The 16526-nt window shown below is 37.1% G+C and overlaps 1 protein-coding gene across 11 annotated transcripts in view; it reads left to right on the plus strand.

The window, feature by feature from the left end:
* Nucleotides 1-16526, plus strand: part of dock3 (dedicator of cytokinesis 3) — a 156042-nt gene that overhangs the window by 135894 nt on the left and 3622 nt on the right. For 3 of the 11 annotated variants that reach the window (XM_023325445.1, XM_023325451.1, XM_023325454.1), the window contains 30 exons: nt 622-814; nt 1095-1222; nt 1778-1924; nt 2943-3041; nt 3212-3306; nt 3428-3503; nt 3645-3745; nt 4922-4980; nt 5162-5310; nt 5422-5507; nt 5672-5698; nt 7295-7390; nt 7861-7921; nt 8001-8094; nt 8172-8320; nt 8395-8481; nt 8721-8825; nt 8972-9113; nt 9228-9394; nt 10205-10291; nt 11208-11387; nt 11790-11873; nt 12777-12893; nt 13386-13510; nt 14209-14341; nt 14564-14645; nt 14805-14923; nt 15094-15181; nt 15275-15394; nt 16198-16283. In XM_023325445.1, the coding sequence (XP_023181213.1) occupies nt 622-814; nt 1095-1222; nt 1778-1924; nt 2943-3041; nt 3212-3306; nt 3428-3503; nt 3645-3745; nt 4922-4980; nt 5162-5310; nt 5422-5507; nt 5672-5698; nt 7295-7390; nt 7861-7921; nt 8001-8094; nt 8172-8320; nt 8395-8481; nt 8721-8825; nt 8972-9113; nt 9228-9394; nt 10205-10291; nt 11208-11387; nt 11790-11873; nt 12777-12893; nt 13386-13510; nt 14209-14341; nt 14564-14645; nt 14805-14923; nt 15094-15181; nt 15275-15394; nt 16198-16283 (3282 nt within the window). The other 8 variants (XM_023325446.1, XM_023325452.1, XM_023325448.1 and 5 more) reach the window with 6 other exon arrangements.

Below are 16526 nucleotides of genomic sequence, written 5' to 3' on the forward strand. Positions count from 1 at the left end.
TACTGGTAAATCTTTGTCTTTTTGCCCTGCAGGTTTACAGTTTTTTTCCCTTATTTTATTTTGTGAAATGCCTTCTGTAAGTTAACTCTTTTTTCACTCCTTATTAAAACAGGTGAATAGCTCTTTTGCAAAATGTAGTGCATCAATAAAAAAATAAAGGTAATTTCTATTATTTATTTTCAGTTTTTTGGCTCATTGGCATATATTTAATGCCCACTTGAAAACCACGTTAATACATTCCCTCTAACAGCAACGACTAACAAGTCTTCCCCTCCAAGTCCCATTATCCTCAGTGAATATACTTGAAAACCAACACATTTTTATGATGAGTCTTATCATGCTGTGGATTGGGACAAACTTGCATGAGCTGCACACCTGAGTTGTGATGAAAAGATTCATTTTGGAAATCAGCTTTTCAAAGTGACTCAATTCTGCTCTCTTTGGTTGTTTTACAGAATCATGGACACCTTTCTCTCATCACATTCACTGAAACTGACACCGTTAACCTCCTTGTTCTCTTTCTAACATAAGTCTCCATCTTCCAGACCCTCACCTGTGCTGTCATCTGAATATCCTCCTAATTTCCTCACTTGTTCCATTTTTCCTGTTTTTCTTCTTTAGGCTGCGCTGTTAAACTCCTTCCCTGCCATCTTTGATGAGCTGCTGCAGATGTTCACGGTGCAGGAGGTGGCAGAGTTTGTGCGTGGGACCTTGGGCAGCATGCCATCAACGGTGCATATTGGACAATCGATGGACGTGGTGAAGCTGCAGTCCATCGCTCGAACTGTGGACAGCAGACTCTTCTCTTTCCCTGGTAACAGCTTCCATATATCAGCCTAATTTTAGTTTTCTTCTGATTTCTTTTTCTCCACAACAGGAAGGGGATATAAATGTTTTAGGGGAAAAAAAAATTAAATAACTAAAACAGTTTCTGCTCACTAAAAAAGATCCCTTGAAAACCATCAAATTCTGGTTAGCTTTTACAAATTTATTTATGAATTGTTTTCAAATAATATATGAAATCAGTCTGTAAACTGAACATATTTATTTGTCCATAATGAGTAATGTTTAACCTGCTGTGTGTTTGCCTCCAGAGTCTCGGAGGATTCTGCTCCCAGTCGTCCTGCATCATATCCATCTTCATCTGAGGCAACAGAAAGAACTGCTCATCTGTTCAGGGATACTCAGCTCCATTTTCTCCATTATCAAGAGCAGCTCACTGGTAACCCATGTATACACATGAATGTAATGCAGAACATACATCCAAGTTGTCTCTCATGTCATTAAAGTCTGAGGATAAATTATTTTATTCCACATTATTTTCTAAAAAGTCAAAAACTTTTAAACAGTGCTGAACTTATTAGGCTCATTTGGGAAATTTATCTAAACCTAAAGTATCACCAAAGCCAGTAAAGCTTCCTGAAGGAAGCAATGAAGATTTTTACTTTGTTTAGATTTTAAATATTACTACAAACTGTGTACTAGTATTTCCTGCTACCAATTTCCAAAAGACATTGTTTTTCAATTGATACTGAGCGAGTTATGGGGTTGATTTATTACACATATATGCTAATTGATATCTGAATGTTTTTTCTTCCCTCTGATATCTACAAAAAGGGGAAATGCAGTGAATCCTTTATGTTATTTCGTGTTTGTCTTGCATACTTTTCTTTTCTACCTTCCCATTTCCTTTGTTCTGCCCCAATTCCACTTTCTTTTAAACCTTTTTCCAAACCGTCCCCTTCACTCCACGTTTCCTCCTCGTCTCTTCCTCCAGGACACGTCGGTGCAGGAAGAGGTGGAGATGATGGTGGAATCTCTGTTGGACGTCCTCCTGCAGACACTTCTGTCCATCATGAGCAAGAGCCAATCGCAGGAGGCGGTAAGGGGTCAACGCTGTCCGCAGTGCACCGCGGAGATCACTGTTAGTAACTAACAATATGACTACTACTTCACCGCCCTCTTCCCTGACCTGCCCCTCGCCATGCTGCCTCTCTGTTAGGACTGGGCAATATTAAACATGGTTTTCCCTGGTTATTTTCCTGTTGTATAATTTAGATTAGTTTTGACATTTGATACACTGAAATTTAAATCTAGTCAACAGAGAATAAAGATTTAAATAGTTTTTCATATTGCCCTGTCTTAATCCATCCAGTCATTATTCCCATGCCATCATATTAGTTTTCTGATTAGACAAAAACTGCTTGTCCTTGTTGGGAATGCTTGCATGCAGCATTATTAGCTTTAAAAGTGTTGAAAATATTTCTTATGCTCTCCCCCACATCCTCTAGCTATTTTACAGACTTTCAAAAGTTTTCATCCCCCTAAACTTTTTACAATTTGTCATGTTAGAAACAAAAGCATTAATGTTTTTTATTGGAACTCTTGAAGATCTTCACAAAATGGTGCATAATTGTGAAATGGATGTAAAATGTATTTAAAATTGTTTACAAATAAAAACCTTATGAAGATGACTTTTGACTATTATATATCTATCAATTATTTTTCATTTTCATTCCTTGGCCTGAACCTTTCATGTTCCCTTCTCCTTTTGTTCCTTTTTATGATCTCAAACTAAATAAAATAATCTGTGTTTGGAATAGAAAAGTTTAAATTATTCATAGAAATGAAGAGAAAAGCTAGGATAATAAAAGCAAACACTATTAGTTGCATTAACCACAGCATCACTCGGAAAATTAATGAATTAATAAAATTACTGATTTTCTGAAAACTGAACAAATGTTTCCATTCATTCTGGAACATTAAAAGTAAATTTCAAAGTTTACCTGATTAAGAATAGTTACTATTATCCAACACCTTTCGACGATTGTTTTGTTCACAAAAGAGCCTCTTATTATTATCTCTGATTGGTTCTTTGCTACGGTGATAACAGCTTCCATGTGATTGGCTCACATGTCTGTCCCTATCTTTCTTTTTGGCAGGGAGAGTATGTCTCGTGCCTCCTCTCGCTTCTCCGCCAGATGACTGATATCCACTTTCAACACTTGATGGAGAATTTCCAGAGCAAGGACGAGCTCAAGGTACAACACGAAATCATCCTGCAGTCATGTTAGTAATGACAGATCTGATGCAAACAGCAGCAAAGACGAGTCAAACTGTTAAGAAGTTCAAATATTTCAAATTTTATGGCAATAAAATAATAATGATTTTGTTTGAGCAACATTGACACGTCTCTTTTCTTGGCCCCCAGGAGTTTTTGTTGAAGATTTTGTGTGTGTTTAGAAATCTGATGAAGCTCAGTATTTTTCCTCGCGACTGGAACATCATGAGGCTTCTCACCAGCAAGTAAGAGACAAAAATAGTCTGCTGGACAGCGGAGACATATATTGATGTCAATATATATATCGGTTCCTGAAACTAAACCAAGCAGCCGCTAACACAACATATATATGCTCACTTTCTGCAGCATCATCCTTACCACAGCTCAGCAACTCGCTCCTGCTCTGCACAAGAACTTTGCTGAAGCAGACTTTGACTTCAAGGTGCACACATTTAAATATTAATATGAGGATAACTTCTACATTCCATACTGAAACATTTATTTAAATAGATTTACACAGAAATCAAAGTAGGATAGCATTAAAGAACAGTCTGTGCTTTATTGCTTGTATGTGCATAAGCAGGTGTGGAACTCCTACTTCAGTTTGGCCGTTCTCTACATCAACCAGCCGAGTTTACAGCTGGAGAACCTGAGTCCTTCTAAGAGGAAGAAGATCTTAGACAAGTGAGAAGATTCACAAAACACAGTCAAACTATGTTCCAATAAAACAAGAGACAAAATTAAAACACAATGTGAAACGTTACAACAGTTGTATATATTTTTCAACCCGCTGAAAGCAGATATTCACATATTTGCGCTGCATCAGTTGTGTAACCTTCTTGAGACTCTTCATGAATGTGGTAAAATCTTTTTTTTTTCCAAGACGGCAAATTTGTTTCCACATTTGGTTTAATTCTCCAATTCTCTTCACTTCTGTTTCCAACAACTTACATATTGTGAAAGAAAACAGTTAATACATCCAGTTTGAACATCTCTGGTTGAACTGTGGCATTAAACACAATTTGAAATAAAGAAATTTAGTGCTGAAGCCATGAATTAGCTCAATTCTCTATTCTCTATGCTTGGTGCAAAGGTAACCTGGGGTCACCAACATAGCAGGTAGTTTTATGTAACACATATTGTGTCACATAAATTAAACCAGAGGAATCTACTAATAATTAGTAATTTTTATAACTTTATTTGTAAGGCTTGAAAACATATGTGATCTTCTACCAACATATTTTTTGATATACATTATGATACCTCCTCCTCTGAGTTAGCAAATTTCTCAAAAACCTGCTGTAGCATTGACTACAGAAATCTTCTTCTACACTCTGGTGGAGGGTCTGGGTATTGCAAGTGGCCTTGCGAGTTTCATTCTGCTTTTTGACTTTTTATCCAATCACATGAAAAACCTTCAAGACAAACCACTACCATCCCTTCAGCTTTTATACAAGATGATTTAATTTTAGCTTTCATGAACTAAACATGTTGCTGGATATATTTTACACATCATTTGTAAAAATGAAAACTGCTCAAAAACACAAACTGCACAGGAAAATGTTTATTCTTAATGTTTCTTTATATGTACCCACAGTAAAGAAGTATGTACTAAAATTTGCTTTCAGTTTTAGCTATTTTGTTTTGCATTCCCAAGCTCAAGTTACTGTTCTATCTTTATGTACAAGAAGACAATTTAATATAAAAGATGCCATTTAAAGGATATACGATTATTAGACCAAAAATAAATATCAGGCATTGTGCTGTGCAACATTCTGAGCTGCATTTGAAATAGGATTTGATTAAATAAACCAGCAAGTAATTGGGGTTTAGTTAATAGCAGTCTTGTTTTCATTGCAGGTATGGCGACATGAGAGTTATGATGACCTATGAACTTTTCAACATGTGGCAGAACTTGGGTGAGGTTTATTTTATTTTTCATATATTTTTTAAATGGACATTGATAATCTTTTCCTTGCAGCTTTTATGAACTCATGTGTGAGTCACATGTGTTTTTCATAGCTTTTTCACTAAAATTGCACTTGATAGAATAAATTGTTCACTGATTGAAGATGATTTTAAAACATGTGTTGATTTTAGGAGAGAATAAGATCCATTTCATTCCTGGGATGATCGGACCGTTCCTCGGAGTGACGCTGGTCCCTCAGGTGGAGGTGAGGAACATCATGATCCCCATCTTTCACGACATGATGGACTGGGAGCAACGCAAAAATGGAAACTTCAAACAGGTACACAGATACATGTGCATGATCCCATGATCATATCCGAGAAACAGCACAGGTCTGCTCTGACATAAAGCTGCACGCAGAGAGTTAGTTTATTTCTCTTTGAATGTTCAGGTGGAAGCTGAGCTAATTGACAAGTTGGACAGTTTGGTGTCGGAGGGAAAGGGCGACGAGAACTACAGAGAGCTGTTCGGGTTGCTGTAAGGAACACAGAGTTTGTTTGTGCTTTAACTCCCACCTGGCTAAGTTTTTAAACCTGTCCGTTCTCTCTTACTCTCCTTCTGTTATAAAAGAAATTAACTCTCAGTTCTTCTGCTCTAACACTCCTCTCTGCTGTTTGCTTTGCTCTTTGCTGCGGGACTAGAACCCAGCTGTTTGGGCCCTATCCCAGGTAACCTTATCACATACACAGAGATCAATGCTGCTAATATTAAAAGTTTAAACATGTTATCCAGAAGATGTCTGCATGTTGGTGGTGTGAGTCTATAAACTGAGGGTTTAGTGTTGTGTAATCAGCACAGATGAAAGACTATGAGTAACGCAACCAAAAAAGAAGACAATTAAATGATATGCATCAACAATTTTCTTAATTTACAAATGTCTCAGGTTAGTAGCTTAAAGACCTAGCACACCTGCACCCTATGAAGGGATTAAAAAGCGCTCTTTTACAATCTTAGTTTGACTGTAATTGACTGACTGTAATTTACTACAGGGGTAAATGGACACTTGTGACAAAAATGAAAAACACTAAAATTCCTGCAGCATCTAAGCATAGATTGAAGTTTTTGCTCCATTTCTGACCAGTATTATTATGCTGACGTGTAAAGCACATGAGTCACCTGAATACTTCACATTACCAAAGCATACAGTGATTATGCAAATCTCACTTTATCATACTATCTTTACTTTATAAAGATTTAAACTGTAGCTTCAGTAATGTAGCTGACAAAATGGTATTTAAACTCTTCCTCTGTAGTTAGCAAACATGTTGTTTAACTTTAAAATCCCATGAATAGAAGTGAAGTTAAAATACTAATGAAGACAATCAGACTATAACTGTGGTCAAACAGTCCATTATTTTTCAGCTTGTACTGACAGAGGACACATAAAAAGTAGAAACTGCTTTAACAGAAATTCTTTTCTTATTTGAAAAACGTTATATTAATATACAACAGTCACATCCACCTCTGGCTGGAGCATTTACCCCAGGCTGTCAGCTTTCTGTGAGGTTTGAGGTTCCTTGTGTTAAACCTTTTTTCCTAGAGCAAAAAGTGTTTCCAAAAGAGAAAGTGTTTTCTGTAGTTGAGGCAAAGTTGATCTTTCTTACTTCTTTACTTCCGTGGAACACACCTACTGTTTCTACTTTGTTGATTTTTGTTGTAATTTTATCCAACTTTATCTCTACAAAAAGTTCTATGATCACTGTGGGAGATTTTAAGATATTACCTTTACACATCATCTATTTTTGCTAGAGGTTTCTGTTTTATTGAGTCTGACTCAAAAGTCAAAATATTGTGGTTTTAAATCACTTTTCTGCTTAAAATTATAATAAAAGAGCCAGTTGGGGGGTTTGTTCATGTTTCATATTTTGGTCACTTTTACATTTAGCTTTGTATTTTTATATCCAGAGTAAAAAAAATGGCATTATTCTTAACACATACACATCCAAACATGCTTTACAACAACATTTTCTGAGTTCAACACCGTTGAAAATAACAAACTGAAATCTGCTCTAATTTTTCATTAATTACTAAACCTGGACTTTCTGAGAATCCCTTTACTTTTGTGCAACTTCATGCAAACATTTTGAAAAACTAAATAGCACATCTGCTGGGAGGTTATGTATGAGTTTTAAATGCAAAATAATTTCCTAAAGTCAATAAGTCAGGATGATGATAAGCAGGTTGCTAATTGTGTAGCCAGCCTGTAAAAACACAACAGTTTATGTTTTGCACATCTACCTGATTCTTACATGTTTTCTTCTCAGTCTGTTGGAGAAGATTGAGCAGGAGACATGGAGAGAGACAGGAATCTCATTTGTTACATCGGTCACGCGGTTAATGGAGCGACTGCTGGACTACCGGTAAAATATGTTACATTATAGCAGTGGTTCCAAAAGATTTTCTGGGCCCCCCTATGGAGTACAATAAAATCCCTCCCAAAAAGAAAAAAAAAATCAACTGGGCACACACATCGTTCAACCAGACATAAACCTATACACATATTTTGTTTTCAAACTCCACTGAAGTTTATTTCACACTTCAGGTTGCAACAGAACACCCTACAAACCATCTTTACAGTGAAACACTTTTTTTTGTCACTCATCCATACTGCTTCCCGCGCCCCCCCTGCAATGGCACTGTGCCCCCCTAAGGGGGTCGCGCCCCACACTTTGGGAACCGCTGCATTATAGTGTTTTTAACAACACATGGTAATACATGCTTGTAAAATAACTTTTTTTGTAATCGGTGTACAAAGCATTGTAACAGCACACCAGAGAAATCAGAAATTTATTGTGCAGTAAGTTTTAAATGCTGGTATAATTTTTTTCAGGGACTGTATGAAAGGAGATGAAACAGAAAACAAGAAGATCGGCTGCACAGTGAACCTTCTTGTAAGACTAAATCAAGCTCATATTCTTTTCTGTATGTTTTTTTTTACTAATAAGAGGAGTGATTGTTTTTGCTCTGCAGAATTTCTACAAGTCTGAAATCAACAAAGAGGAGATGTACATCCGTTACATCCACAAACTGTGTGACATGCATCTGCAGGCTGAGAACTACACTGGTACAGAAAAGTCTAACCAACATGTGCACACATGAAAACTTAGAAATGTGTTACTGATGCTGTTTGATTGGGTGCAGAGGCTGCATTCACCCTGCTGTTGTACTGGGAGCTGCTGCACTGGGACGAGCGACCAGTTAAAGAGTTCCTTCATTATCCTGCTCAGACTGAGTGGCACCGAAAGGAAGGACTCTGCCGCAAAGTCATCCACTATTTCAACAAGGGAAAGGTTCGTTCTCACTCTCAGTCCGTGCAAAAATGTTCAGACTAATTCAAACTAATTCAATGCTCTGTTTCCTCCAGTGTTGGGAGTACGGTATTCCTCTGTGCAGAGAACTGGCCTTCCAGTATGAATCTCTCTACGACTACCAGAGTCTTAGCTGGATACGAGTGAGCTCCAACACAAACCATGACCATAATTAACTTAGTAATTAATAGTGTACTTTAACAATACCAGTATGCATTACAGATTCAGTTTTAAATACCAGATATACTGAGGCGGCATCCTTATTGTCACAATGCTAGTTTTTTACATCACTTTTATATTTTAGTAGAGTAATACAATATTTTTCATTCCTTTGACCTTTTATGTGAAATATGCGTAAATATTTCTTGGTTTGTGTCTGAAGAAAATGGAAGCAGCATATTACGACAACATCATGGAGCAGCAGCGTCTGGAGCCGGAGTTCTTCAGGGTGGGATTCTACGGCAGGAAGTTTCCTTTCTTCCTCCGAGTGAGTTGAATATTTAGACTGATGAAGTGATTTTAATGCTTAAATAAGTTGAGGATTAAAGGGATTTTAGATGGAAAGATGTGCATTTACTCTGGAACAGCAAAACTAATTTTTTTGTCTGTTTTTTTTTTGTTTGTTCACAACAGAACAAAGAGTTTGTCTGCCGTGGCCATGACTATGAGAGGTTAGAAGCCTTCCAGCAAAGGATGCTGGGAGAATTCCCACAAGCTATTGCAATGCAGCATCCAAATCAGCCAGATGAGGCAATCCTGCAGTGTGATGCGCAGTGTATCCTTCAGATTAAACACTTCAGCATCTTCACATCTTACAAATACTGTTACCAGCATCTAAGTGTGAACTTCATGTTTGATTTGATCTTTGACCTCAACCTCCTGGGCTCAGACCTCCAGATCTACGCTGTGACACCAGTTCCAGAAAGTGTCACTGTCCTTCAGATGGACAGAGTTCCAGACCGCATCAAGAGCTTCTACCGGGTGAACAACGTTCGGCGATTTCGTTACGACCGGCCGTTCCACAAAGGACTCAAAGACAGAGATAATGAGTTTAAGGTGAATACAGAAGAGTTTGTTGCAATATGTACATGTTTTTTCTTAAAATATTTCGTAACACTTTATTTGAAGGGGTTTGCATAAGACTGATGTGACATTGTTATATCATATTGTCATGATATAACACCTGCTATAAGCATGAAGGAGTCTATGAATGTTTGACTGTTGTCATAAAATGTCATTTGGTAAATAATGACACTTTTAATGCAAACTTGAGACTTTTAATGGAAGTTTTAATGCACCTATACATTAAAAGTGTCTATTTATCAAATGACACTTCACGACAACAGTCGTAAATATTTATTATGACATTATTTATGACTCCTTCATGTTGATAGCAGGTGTTAGATCAGTTGACAGTGTTATGTCAGTCTTGTGCACACCCCTTCAAATAAAGTGTTATCAAATAGTTTTATTGACAAAGAATCTTCATTTTTTATCAATCAAAATGTAAAAAAATAAAATAAAACTTTGCCTTGCACACCCCCCAAAAAAAATCAGCCACAGAAACAAACAGGATGGGCTATAAATGAACCAAATACGGACTGCTTGATAGACTTATATTTAGCCTTTTAGTCAATACACTATTAACATGTAGATTTTCAGCTGGTGTCAGTCGCTGCCAAGGTAGAAGTGTCACAGTGCTCCTGCAGTAAAAAAACAAAACAAATAGTTCTTATTGCAGGTGAAAAGGCTTAGTGCACTATTTTAAATACATTGTTTTTAATGAGATTTATGGTAAAGTAAACTTGAACTAGAGCTCTGTAGATTCAGGATAGTTAGAATTAATGTGTGTGTTTTATTTTTCAGAGTCTCTGGATTGAAAGGACGACTCTGATCCTCACTCATCCTCTGCCTGGAATTTCACGCTGGTTTGAGGTTGACAAGCGAGAATTGGTGAGTGAATTAAATGTCTTTACTGTGCAAGTTTTTTGTCATATTATTTATGTATACAATTCATTTTAACGGTTCTAGATAACTGTTATAGAAAGCCCCATGAACTCAAAGGAGGTTACATTGTTTACATTTATTATAACAGCACAAATGAACAATTTATTAACTTGTGCAGTGAAACTCACAAGATAATCAGGGTTTCTATTCAGTCAATTAAAATTTTAAACAAATATGGCTGTGGCATTTCACAAGTCAAATTAAGCGTCTTTGTATGAAAATCTTTATACTGTATTTGCAGACTTCATTCCCTTTCCCATTTTCTAGAAATAATAGATATGATTCTGTGGTTATCTCAGATTTTCATGTACACTGTGGACAAAGGGTTTATCTTCAGCTTGAATTTAACATTTTCAGAGTAGCCATATTCTATACATCACCAGTGCCAATAGAGGTTTCTTTGAAAGTCAACACTCAAGTGATGCAACATAGGAATTGTAATTTTTTATATATATGAAGTCTTTGGGCTGATATGTCTTATTCAATTCAAATCAAAAATACTGTAATGATCCCAAAGAGGAATTAAATGTTATCATATGTTTTTATGTGTAGTATGTAAATACAGCTAAGCTTTTTTTGGTGTTTACTGTTTATATATTTAAGATTTTGGAAAAATTATAGTGAAACATTGTATCTATATGTTAAAAGTTATCCTAAAATTGTCCAAGAAATCTAGAAATCCTAGTGTGGAAATTTATGAAATTTGAAAATTAATTATTCTTAAAGAATATGTTTAACAAAATTAAACCAAAAGGATTATCTGTATATGTGACACTTGATCAATTATGAGGAAGTCAGAAATTATTTTGTTATTTATTATTCTTATCCATATCTATGTCTCTAACTGCATTGCTGTTTGCAGGTGGAGGTGAGTCCACTGGAAAACGCCATCTCTGTGGTGGAGAATAAGAACCAGGAGCTGCGGACTCTGATCAGTCAGTACCAACACAAACAGCTGCATGGGAACATCAACCTGCTCAGCATGACGCTGAACGGAGTCATTGACGCCGCCGTGAACGGAGGCATCGCCAGATATCAAGAGGTTGAGAAAAAAACAACTTAAAATAAACATTAACTCTCATCTTCTAATGAGTCCTTCTCTGTCCTGTTATCTTTGTTCTGTAATGAGAGTTCATTGTTATCATGAAGTCTGCCTCCTCAGGTTTTATTGTGGCTCTCCTTTTATTTTAGGAGTCCAAATGAAATCTTTGTGTTAATATGAAGAACATGAGCTGTTAAGATCCTCTAACCACCTTTTGAAATAATGGGTTTAATTTTGAATCTGTGAAAGGTGTATAACTTATTAGTGCAGGTGTATGAAAGTGGGTTTGATTCTGTGATTTAACAGCAATTACTTTTTTACAGCGTTATAAAAATATATTCAGCTAATATTAGCAGTAATCCTGCTGTCATTAAAAACAAACCTATTTTTCCCCTTTACCAGGCTTTCTTTGATAAAGAGTACATCACCAGCCATCCTGAAGACACAGAGAAAATCACACAACTCAAAGATCTCATGCAGGAGCAGGTGACACAAGATCCACACTTTACATGTGAAACGTCAAACATTTTCCATCTTATATTTTATTTAATCAGGGAGCTCCATGAGATTAGCATTGCTTTTTCAGGAAAGACCTGGGAAAGAAAGAACAGGAAATTTTAACATTTACATTGGAACACATAAACAAAATAAAACAAGTCTTCAGCTGTAGATGTCTATTCAACACAGAATAAAGTATTTAGATTTAATGAAGCTTCTCTGATGAATTAAATCTTTTTGCCATACATAAAAAATATGCTATTATTGGTATTGGATTTGAAGAGGGCTCAGAAACGAGAATATAAAACATACAGTGATAAATCTTTACAATTAATTCATCACAAAGACTAGTGATTCGGTGAAAACTATGAATAGTTGCACTAATTCAATTTCTTTTATTCCAATAGTTATTTTTGATAAAATTATAATATTTATATTAAATACATCTTGTTTAAGCACACAAACTTGATTCAAATTTGGAGGTGCAGGATAAGCAATGTATGTAATATAATAAATCACAACAAGTCAAGAAGGTTAAAAAATGTACAAGATTTTTTCAGACGGATAAATGAAGACAAATCATTTTTAAATAAGAGTCCAGATTAACCTGCTAAGGTCACTTAACAAAAATACTAACTCAATCTGAGATTTGGAAGTAATTTGGGGAAAATAATATTTTATTATTTAATAATTTTATTCCCATTAGGAACCAACTTTAACATTTTGAGAATGCTTCTGTAATCTTTAATCTGTGGGTAAAGATATCTGTTGAGAGTAAATCAACAGATACAGATCAGAAGGGATTTTTTTTATCTAAGAGGTTTGAGTAAGTAAGAAAGAAATCATCACTCCTCCTCACTTAAGAAAACATTTCTTTTGGTTTTCACACAGGTTCACATACTAGGGGTGGGCTTGGCTGTACATGAGAAGTTGGTGCACCCAGAAATGCGTCCCTTGCACAAGAAGCTGATCGATCAGTTCCAGATGATGAGGAGCAGCCTCTGCCATGTGAGTTCACAAGAAGAGCTTTAAATTTGATATGTAAAGCTTTTATCATCCATGCATGGAAGAAATGATGTGAGGAGAGAATCTGAACCACAACTGTTGTTCAGTAATAATTTTGTGAGCTTTTTACAAGCCTTAATATGATGAAACAGGCCTAAATCAACTGTGTGTCTGGAGGAAGATTTCTTTTATCATATCATAGAGGATGAATCAATGTGCTGAAGGAGCCTAATTAGCTGGTTCTTCAAAGAGGATGTTCTTCTGCCTGAAGTAAAGACATCACTGCTTTGAGTCTAAACTCTTTCAACTTTGAACATTTCACCTCCTGAATTTATAAATGATTCTTTCAGGTGTTAAACTTCTGCCTGTTCAGACCAAAACAGAAGAATTTTTTAACCATGAATGTCTCTGAAAAGCCTTTTTGATGTAATTTTCTCTGATCTTAATCTCAGAACACGTGTGTTTATGAAGGAGCAGTATGAATAATCGGAGCAGGGGTTCTATGTTGCGTTTCAGGGCCCACCTGGTTTTGATAAGTCTGGTTCTGGAGTCAACAGAGGGATCCTGGCCTCTCACAACCCGATGAGCCCAGAGAGCTTCAAACTCGTGCACCGACACAGGTCTACACCACACACAGACAAACACACACACATGGTTCAGCTTTAGATTATCTTTGAGTGAGTTTTAACACTGTAACTCATCTGTCACACAATCTTGTTGTCACATTCTCATCCAGAGTAACTGTAGGTCTTCAGCTTAAGCATGTAAGAAAATAATTAAGTAAAAGGTCGATAGTGGTGTAAACTTTCTCAGCTTTATTCTTTCACCACCATAGCTGTTAACAGGATGAAGAAAATATGTAGCATTTGATTCAGTGTAGGCCAAGTTTGTGCTTATTGGCTTACATTTAATGAGGTAAACTGAAGCAATTCAGTTTTTTAAAGACACAAAGCTTCTTCTCTTTAATTACTATTCACTGCTTCCATCTGCTGTTTCTCCTTTATAATCTTCTTCTGCAGTCTTCTGTTCATATCACACTTCCTGAACTTACACCATTTTCTCTCTCTGTTTTCATTCCCAATTGATGTCACTCAACGTTTGACTCCTTGCATGTTCTGATTGTTGCTAATTATTTTTATTTTTCACTTGCATGAATATTTTGTGCTATTTTGGCCTTTTTGCCTTTATTTTGTGGTTCTGCAATCTGCATGGCTCCTCTCTCTTCCGTCCGTTTTCCTCTTCCTTCTGACTATTCCTAACTCAATTCCTCTTTTATTAATTTTATTATTAATATTCCTGGTTTTATTTCCTCTCCCAGTCCCATTGCTGTTTTGACTCCGGTTCGCATTTCCTCCCCTTCTCTCTCCTCTAACTCCAGTGAGGCAGGAAACCTGCTGATCCTGGCGGACGGCGTGGTGGTGGAGCATCCAGAGGATTTCTACCGCATGCAGGTCAGTTTTTGTCGCTTTATTTCATGCAGATGTAATGTGCTGTGCTATTGACCTTATTTTTTGCAGATGCAATGCTTAAGGTTTACCAGCAGATGTCACCATATTTCCATTGAATCATTTTAACACACCAGCTTCAAACTAATCTGTTGTTTCAGGAAAACATCAATTTCTCGCTCAGTAGTTATTATTTTAGATATAAACTGTGTTCATTTCTCTCTGCAGGCCAGTCCCTCCTCTTCCAGTCTTAGCTCCACCCACTCTGCTCCGTCTCAGATGATAAACTCCACCCCGTCCACAATGAGAGGTGAGCAACTCAGTTACACCGCTAAACTGTTGCAACAGAGATTTCCTCATCAGACTCACCAACAGAAAAAAGCTTTTATGTATTTAAGTTTTGTATTTTGTGATGTTTGTGACATTTTGTTTTCTTCTCTCTAACCTAATCGTTCATCTTTGACTCCAGTGGGTTCTCCTTCTCTGCCAGACAAATACAGACACAACAGAGAGATGCTGATGCTGCTGCCGCCCCACAGAGAAAGGCCGAGCAGCGCCATGTACTCCAACATCACAGAGAATGGACAGGTACAAAGGCAGGATGGAGGTTTGCTCATTTAAAAACCAAAGTTTATGTCGACTCGCATCACATCTCTGAAAACTTGCTTCAGTTTTCAGGGTTTTGGCCACAAAAGGCACTTTACTAAGACAATGTCATATGTATGTGGTTGCCTTCATTGGTCTCTGTCTTTTTTCAGCCACCAAACTTTCAGAGAGCCTTGTTTCATCAGGTGATCGGTCCCTGTAAGCCCTGCAGTGACCCCAACCTCTCTGTGGTTGAGAAAGGTAACCAAACATACACTTGTTTTTGTAAAATATGAATGATACTAAATAGGGGTCCAGCTATTTTAAGCCCCTCTGTGTCTGTGTCTCCTGCAGTCCTGACCACTCCCAGCAGTTGGAGTTTGGACAGCGGCACCAGGGAGGCCCTGCCTTTCCTTTCCTCCCATGTTGGCAGTGTGATGGCTCCACCGGTTCCACCCCGGAACATTCCTCATGGTATGAAGCTGTGGCTGCATCCATCTGTCTGTTCATTTACTTGAGTATTCCTTCAGTGATTCGCATGTGGATGCCGATTTCAGATGTTCATGATGCTCTTTCAACATCTCAACTTGTACTCTTGCAGTTGAAGTTCCAAATAAAAGCTTCCAGTCTTTCTGCAGTATGTTTGTGATTATCTTGATGATGCTCCACACTGGGATAACAAATGAGCCTCATAGAAAGGAGTTAAAAAGAAAAGTGGAAGGTGAACTCAGAATCAGATATTTTACATGTGGAAAAGCAGGATCCCAATAAAACTCCTTATTTTAAAGGGAATCAATTATGCAAAATTTACATTTTGTACATTTTATACTTCTCAACTGCTTCTAAAAACAGCCCAATCACTTAAAAAAGATGTTTTTTGGCAATAAGTTACTGTTAGTGGAAAATGAGCCATTTCAAAAATATCCAGATTGTTGAGTCACATTCCACTGGCACTGCACTGTTACAATCTCATTATGTATAATTTTGTGCAAAAAATGTAAACATGTTTGGGCTGGTACACCTCAAAGACCTATCCTAACTTGCTCAAGAAAATATAATCAACTTTAAAATAGCTTTAAATCCCTCCTCTCTATCACACACTCCTCCACCTCCTCTCTGATTTAAAGTTTTCCTGCTGCTCCTCCTTTCACCCTGCCTTTTCTCTCCCCTCTCTCATCATTTCTTTGCTGCCTCTTCACTCCATCTTTCTCCCTCCAACCTCATCTGAGACGCGAGTGCGGATCTTTCAGTCAGTCCTGCTGTGTCTCCCCCTGTAGGGCAACACCTGTCGATGCACTTTGATGCTTTCCACCACCAGGTCAGCGACCTCCCTCCAGCTCTCCCTGCGCGCTCCTTAAGAAAGGTACCCTCCTTCTCCTCCTTCTCCTCCATTTACTGCTCCCAGTTCCTGCTGTTAGTTTGGATGCTTGAACATCTGTCTGTCTACTCCCCTTAAGAAACACATAAATATATGTGCAGGGTTTCTTTTTAATCATAAATTGTTACTGTGATTGCGTTTCAAACTGTGATCAATTAAAAGATTGACAAGATGAGAATCAACACAGGAAATTAAAGATTTTCTTGTCCCAATTTCTGTTTTCCTGTT

The sequence above is a fragment of the Xiphophorus maculatus genome, chromosome 20, assembly GCF_002775205.1.
Source record: "Xiphophorus maculatus strain JP 163 A chromosome 20, X_maculatus-5.0-male, whole genome shotgun sequence".
Taxonomy (NCBI): Eukaryota; Metazoa; Chordata; class Actinopteri; order Cyprinodontiformes; family Poeciliidae; genus Xiphophorus; species Xiphophorus maculatus.